This window comes from Phalaenopsis equestris, unplaced genomic scaffold, assembly GCF_001263595.1.
Source record: "Phalaenopsis equestris unplaced genomic scaffold, ASM126359v1 Scaffold000511, whole genome shotgun sequence".
Classification (NCBI taxonomy): domain Eukaryota; kingdom Viridiplantae; phylum Streptophyta; class Magnoliopsida; order Asparagales; family Orchidaceae; genus Phalaenopsis; species Phalaenopsis equestris.
In genome coordinates, this window is record NW_018164951.1 from 1,484,282 (window position 1) to 1,491,513 (window position 7,232).

Here is a 7,232-nt window from a genome sequence, read left to right on the forward strand (position 1 = left end):
GTGCAACGTTAAGATGATAATCTATTACTCTGCCACCGCGATTTTTCTAGCAGCATCAAGGTACATAAGAGCGCGCATAAGAAGTTTGAAGCAAGGGCAAATCAACCCAGCGAATCCACATTTTCATATTTTATAAACACCCAAAGCATTAAGAACACTTCAATAAACTGTACCCATCGAAGATGATATCCACATTAATGAATTCGGAAACCAGAAAAACAGCTTCAAAAAAAAAATCAGAAGCTAAGCAGAAAACCTAGCAATGTGCAAGAACAAAACGTTAAACCAAGAACAGAAAGAAGGATATAAAATCATAAATTTCAAGAAACGGAGCAAGGAATAGTGATCGATACCTCGCCGGAACTTTCCGCGAGAGAAATAGAAACACAGAAACAAGACCGCCAGATTACGGAGATCTCTCGGAGTCAGATACGCAGCTCTTCATCTTCGTAAGAACGAGAAGAAACAATGAAGCATCGGCCGCCGTTCCGGCGACACAGCCAACCGTCGCAGCCAAATAGTTAACTTCGCTGAAGCCTGGAGCCTAGAGAGCAAGATGGCGCGGGTAAGACCGAGCGGAAGGAGGAGGAGGTTCGGAAGAGAGCGACGAAGGATGTGTAGGAGGGGGAGCCTGGCTTTCGGCGACGGAGACCAACGAACTTCGAATGGCTTTCAACAAAGGTGAGCAAAGGTTCGCGAGAGAGGGGTAGAGGCGTAAAACGAGGGACGAAAACGCGGATCGCGGGTATAACCCCGCGATTTGCGTGTAATAGAAAAAATTAAACGCAGTTTTTAAATAATTTGTAGAAATGTGCTAAACAAACACGTAAGCGGCGTTTTCAAAACGTTGCCGCACTTATAAGTTGCCCCAAACGGGCCCTTAATGGTCTCAATATGGAGAAGAAGAGTGTAGCTGCTGACCACCATCAAGCACCACTCATTGGCCACTATCGACCATCGTCGATCCCGTCATGCTCGTCATTATTATTGAATTGTGAAGAGTAACAAAGCACCCTACGGAGTAATGATTCACTTTTCTTGCAGAGTAACAACACACATTGTAGTGAAACGCCGTACACTACAGAGTAACGAAATATTATATTCAGTGATGTACTTGTTGGATTAATTTTGGGACTACAATGTAATTAATAAATGTGTTGGGTCATCATTAAATAAGTCAAAATTATTGTGGTCTAATTTAGAATTAAGTTCATGACTTTGGGCACATTTGTCATGATATTATAGTGTGGATACCATAAGTGCAAATTCTAATTTGATGAGGGGCAGAATTAGAATTAAGCAAAACTTTTTTGTAACCGCCTGGTAGTTATTGTAACCGCCTGGTAGTTACTTCAAAGGGTGATGGTCCCCAATTTGCAGAGAGATACATCCCTTTCTTGCACCCCATCAACAAGAAAACTAAGGAAAATTTGGAAAATCTGCAGATTGGAAGATCATATCTTGCGCAATCGATCTAATGGATTCCGGTACGCTTCCGCTAATCTATGGTTTATTTCTCTCGAAATTGAATGTGAATTTTTTTTTAAGTTCTAACAGTGATTTCTCCAGCCAGTTGATTTTTTGAGAGGTCCAAATGCATGATAATCTCGAGACTACTTCTTTCTAATAAACACGGTGGAATATAACCATTAAGCTTGTTATTTGATAAATCAAGTGTCTGCAGGTTGGTCAAGTTGCAGATGAATATTGGAATTTCCCCAGTCAGGTTATTGTTTGCATAGTCCAAATATGTGAGAATCTTGAGACCACTACTTTCTAATAAACACGGTGGAATAGAACCATTTAACTCGTTATTCGATAAATCAAGTGACTCAAGGCCAGTCCAGTTGCAGATGAATGTTGGGATTTCCCCAGTTAGTCTATTATCGGAGAGGTACAAAGAAATGTTTTTATGTTGATATTTTATGAATGGTGGGATTTCAGTTAGTTTATTGTTTGATAGGGACAAAAAAGTGAGATCATTGAGATCCTTTATGAACTCCGACCCCACAACTCCACTGAAATTATTTGAAGAAAAGTCAAGATGATAAAGCCCTGATATCATAAAAAATGACAATGGAATTTGTCCCTGTAATTTATTGTTACTAAGATCAACATAAGTCAACATAGAGGATGCACATGTGAACTCTGCAAGTTGCCCAGAAAATTGGTTTCGTTGAAGATGCAAGAATCTCAAAGTTGGCAGAGTAAACACAGTAGCAGGAATTGGTCCAGAGAAATTGTTATGACTGAGATCAAGATATTCAAGATGACAAAGCTTGCCATTCAGACAAATGTGAGTATCTGGTGATGACAGACCATTATGTGATGGCTCAGCTGAAAGTGGAAGCAAAAATAGAACAGGACCGCTAAAATAGTTGTTGGATAGACTCAACCATTTTAGTTGTTTTGATAGATTTCCCATCGAAGGCGGTATTCTACCAGAAAATTGACATTCTCCGAGATCCAATAAAGTCAAAAACTTGAGGTTGCCGATTGTATCGGGCAAATTCCCAGAGAAATTGGTGGCAAAAAGATTCAATTTTTCTAAATTACTGTTCTCTGGAAAATCAGGAAGAGAACCAGAGAGTATCTGATTGTATGAGATTTGAAGATATTTCAAATTTCTCAGAAGAAAGATTTTGTTCGGACAATACCCAAAGAGGGAACAACCTTGCATGCTGAGCGCCTCAAGTTCGGGGGTGGAATTGATCAGAGCACCACACCATTCAACACCGTATGCCGAGAGATTTACATTGTCAAGAAAAAGTTCCCTCAAATTGCTCATATTTTGCAGAAATGTTGGGTTAGCAGTGAAAGAAAGATCCTCATTGTAGGAGAGGTCAAGGGAAGTTAATTTTGTCAATCGAGAGATACCGGCGGGAACCTTTCCAATAAGTTCTGACCATGAAATATCGAGGCTTGAAAGATTTGCAAGCCTTTCCCACCCGGAATCCGGAATAGATCCGTTGTAGAACTCGTTATTGGAAAGATTGAGGGTTTCTAAAGATGTGAGATTGAAGAGGATAGGATCGATCGTACCGTTAATGGATCGATCGCTTAGGTCGAGGCCAGTGACACGCCTCGATTCATCGCATGTCACTCCCACCCAGAAGCAGCAGTCCGTCCCTGGCTCCCATGTATCGAGCTCACCTGAGATGAAGCCTCGCTTCAGCTGGAGAAGCGCCGAGCTCTCTTTCTGGAGGCATTGTTCAAGAGCTTTGCAGTTAACAACCGAGAAAAGCTCCAAAAAGAGAGAGCGCCAGAAGTGGTAGCAGGAGAAAGATGGCAGAGCTGATGGAATGAAGTCGCTCCATACAGAAGAGGGCGTAGAGGTTTGATTTGCGAGAAGACGGCAAAGGTGGACCGTAGAAGAAGGCAATAAGGGTTGACCCAAGTCTAACTCAAGTCATTTGGAAGACTCGGATGTAGGACTCGGTTGACTTGAAGTCCTTGTGGCTGGCATTTACGTACACGCCCAACTCTTATATATTTACATTCCAAACACCTATACTTTGCTATTTATATTTATGTCACCCAAATCTTTCATATCATACCAAAATTATGATTATTCTAATTTTTAAAAAATAAAATATTTTTTTCAAGTATAAATAGTGTGGCACACATGTAAGAATTAAACTTTTTTAAGGGCTAAAATATGTAAATACATAAGAATTGAGTAACATCTATGAATATCTTCCAAAGAAAAGTAGGGCAATAATTTGCCTTTCCGTGTAAAGACCGGCAAGCCTAAATTAACTCTTCTTCTTCTTCTTCTAATTTATTATTATTACTTTTCAATCAATCAATTTTTTAATATTAAAATAATGTATTATGAAGGGGTGTAAAAGAGCCGAACACAAGCGAGCCCGGGCTCAGCTCGTCTTTGGCTCGTTTATGTTTCGAGCTCAAAAGGGTGTTCGTGTTCGGCTCGCTTGCTTAACGAGCCGAACACGCGGCGTTCACACACTTCACAAACGAAGAGTTTTTTTGACAACCTTAATCATGTAACCATAAGATGTTAAAGATTGGGGCAAGATTGCATTTGACAAGATTTAAAACATCATTTGAATCTAATTAATAATTTGCATTCTATCTTCTTCATTAATACTTTTAATTGATTATAAATCTTTTTAGCCTTGTAGTCAATTAATTTTTTTAAAAATACTATTCATCAAAGACATATATATAATTGATTAGTAGTATTTAGAGTCAAAACGAGCCGAACACGAACGAACAAATATTAGTTTGTGTTGTTCGTGTTCGGCTCGTTAACTTAGCGTACTATGCAAAAACTATATTTTTATTCTTTATTAATACATAAATAAAATAAATAAATAGAATATGAAATGAAATGTTGGGTACTATGCAAAAACTAGCAATACATCAAATCTCATACCCCCATGCTGATTTTAAGATTCACAATATATTTCGGGCCTAGAGATTAGGCGAGCTGGTCTTAGCGCCACGGGTTGATTTATTCGAGCTTTGACTAGTCAAGTTCAGGCAAACTTGAGTCTAATTTTTATTTAAAATTGTATAGTCAATCGGGCCCAGTAAGTGTGTTGGGTCGGGCTGCGGGCCGGGATAGTTATATATAAATTATTTAATTAATATTACTTCTATAAGAAATGGTGAAAGCATTTCTTTTTTGCTCATATTTATTCTTAATTATTGGATAAGAACATAAATAAGAAAAGCTTATATTTCATGTAATAAGCCATATAAATTGTCGTTGAACATTTAAATTAGTTGAAATGATATAGCTATATTTTTCCTATAAAAATTGTTGAAATTACTTTATCCTCCTGATTTTTGTAAATAAATTTTACATTCATGCCATTAAATTTTCTGTAACAAAAACCTAAAATTTGATATTTATATTTTGAATTCTTTGGCGACAGAAGGCCATGCAACAAAATGTATATCTTTGGCGACAGAGAGCTATGAATGTCAATATGAAAGTTTAGGTGTTGGATATGTAGATGTATAAGAATTGTGTGGTATGCATGTAAATGCCCCCAAAATAAATAATATGATATTTGGGCATTGGGCGGGTTGAGCTTTGCATAGGTCAAACTTATTCGGGCGACTAAGGATCTGTTTGGGGTAGTCGTTTGGTTCGTGCATTCGGAAAGCTTATTGAGAAACTGCATCTTCAATTCCTAAATAGACGGGGTAGCGGGATCGACTCCGCGGCCCGTGACTTGAAGCTGCTTCTTGACGGGTTCTTCCTCCCGTTCCCTTCGAAGCTGTCTGTCTCCTCCCTCGTTAGATCTCTCTCGCCTACCTGAGTTCCACCTCTCTAGGTTTTGCCCAAAGCCATCACCTACCTTCCTCTTCATCCTCCTTTCGAGTCCAAAACCATAGCGGTACAACCGCAACTAGAGCTAGTTGAGAAGGCAACTACGAGATCACGGCTCACAACGATCTCATAAACTCCCTTATATCTTCACCTTTCACTCCACTCCTACCCGATTTATACAACATATCATGTTTGGTGCTTTCATTAATTACAAATTGCAAGCATAATTTATAATGGTATTCTCTAGCTAATCCTGTTCATTCTGGAAGTTATATTTTCAGGATGGTGATGCAAAGTTACAATGCCTTTAATGCAATATCTCTAAATATTTTCTTATTTTAGGGATTTTGAAGTAGTATATAACCAAAATTCTATAGGTCATGCAACATGGGTAAGTGTTGAAGTTGAATGGTATAACGAGGAGTTTGTTTTTTCTTTTTCTTTTTTCTTTTTTATTTTCATATTCTTAAATGTTGAATATAGTAAATTGATAAAATGTTTTTTGTGGACTTTGATTCTTTTTCTATATTTTGACTTTTTCCCGAAATCATAGAAATAATTATGTTTGACTTTATTTTGTGATGATCATTAGCAAAGGTTAGGTATTGGTATGTGCCTTTGTATAACGTGTTACATGCTTGATTGCTTGTTTCTTTGATGCACTTTTTGTACATATTTCTTATTGTATATACAACAATATTATGTATGTGCAGCACCAGAACGATTACTTATCTAGAAATAACTGCAAATCAACTATTTTTCAAATTAGGGCAGCAAAGTAATTGGACGGGAATGAAACGCAGATCGCGGGCTCCCTCCCGCGGGAAGCGTCTTTCACAAATGCAAAACGTGTTTTTTTATTTTTTCATAGTCAAACTAACACATTTCAAGCAGGATTATGACGAGCAGGAAAACAACCCACACAAATGCCCAAATCTAATTTCAACTGTTATTGGCTCATCGAGACTTCCAAAAGTGCAAATAAATAAAAATAATAAATAAATAAATAATTTTTTTTCAAATTAGCCTAATTCAAATCGAATTGACCATAAAAATATAGAATATAATACAAATAATATGGATTGAAAATTTTATTTAAAAATTTATTTATTTAATAATAATTAATTAATTAATTATAAAAGTATGATGCATGTTGTTGGATTATTTAATAAATTACGTTAATTAATAAATAGATATTAAAATAAGATGTAGATATGTTTTGGTTAACTACATATTTTTTTAAAAAAAGTTATAAAATTGTGACAAAGAAATCAACTTCTCAAAAAACTATCATCAAAAGTATTAATATATATATTTTTCCAAAAATATCATACAGCAATTTCCCCAAAACTATTGTACTTTATCATACAAAAGACCAATGTTTCCGTTCATTTTTTTCTTTTTTATTTTTAAAAGGAGTCGCCAGCTTGTCGATCGTCGTATACTTCCCCCATTCAAATAAATCTCCCTCCCGAACCATATAAATGATTCGAAGAGGAGAGGAATCGAATAAGAAGGGACATACAACAAAGAGACAAACAAGAGAAAAAGTAAAACGTGGAGAGTCTACGTGCGATAAACATCGCAAAGATAGGTTAAGAATGTCCGCCCAAACAAGATCGGGCGGAGGCACCTTAAACCAATATCCGCGAAAGAAGTATCTACATAGACTACCCATAACCAGAGAGTCAGGTGTATGTACCTGTTCTGGGGTCAAGAGCACTCCCAGAGGAACGTGTTCCTACTGGTTAATTACATCTTGGGGGATACCCAAGAATACTCTCGATAAAAGGAGTTTCGCTTCATATTATCATAGATCTGGGGTATAAGAAATCAAATGAAGGTTATTCCGTGTGGGAACAGTCCCAATGCTTTAAAGCTCACGCTAAGTAATCGAGCAGAGAGTGAGTCTCTCACATCCCGAAAT

General features: G+C 37.2%; 1 protein-coding gene across 1 annotated transcript in view; it reads right to left on the reverse strand.

The window, feature by feature from the left end:
* LOC110028402 (receptor-like protein 12) overlaps positions 1-7,232 on the reverse strand; it is an 18,283-nt gene that overhangs the window by 6,717 nt on the left and 4,334 nt on the right. Inside the window, exon 2 of the mRNA XM_020730234.1 lies at positions 1,563-3,399. Within this exon, the coding sequence (XP_020585893.1) occupies positions 1,563-3,399 (1,837 nt within the window). The remainder of the gene's footprint in view (positions 1-1,562; positions 3,400-7,232) is intronic.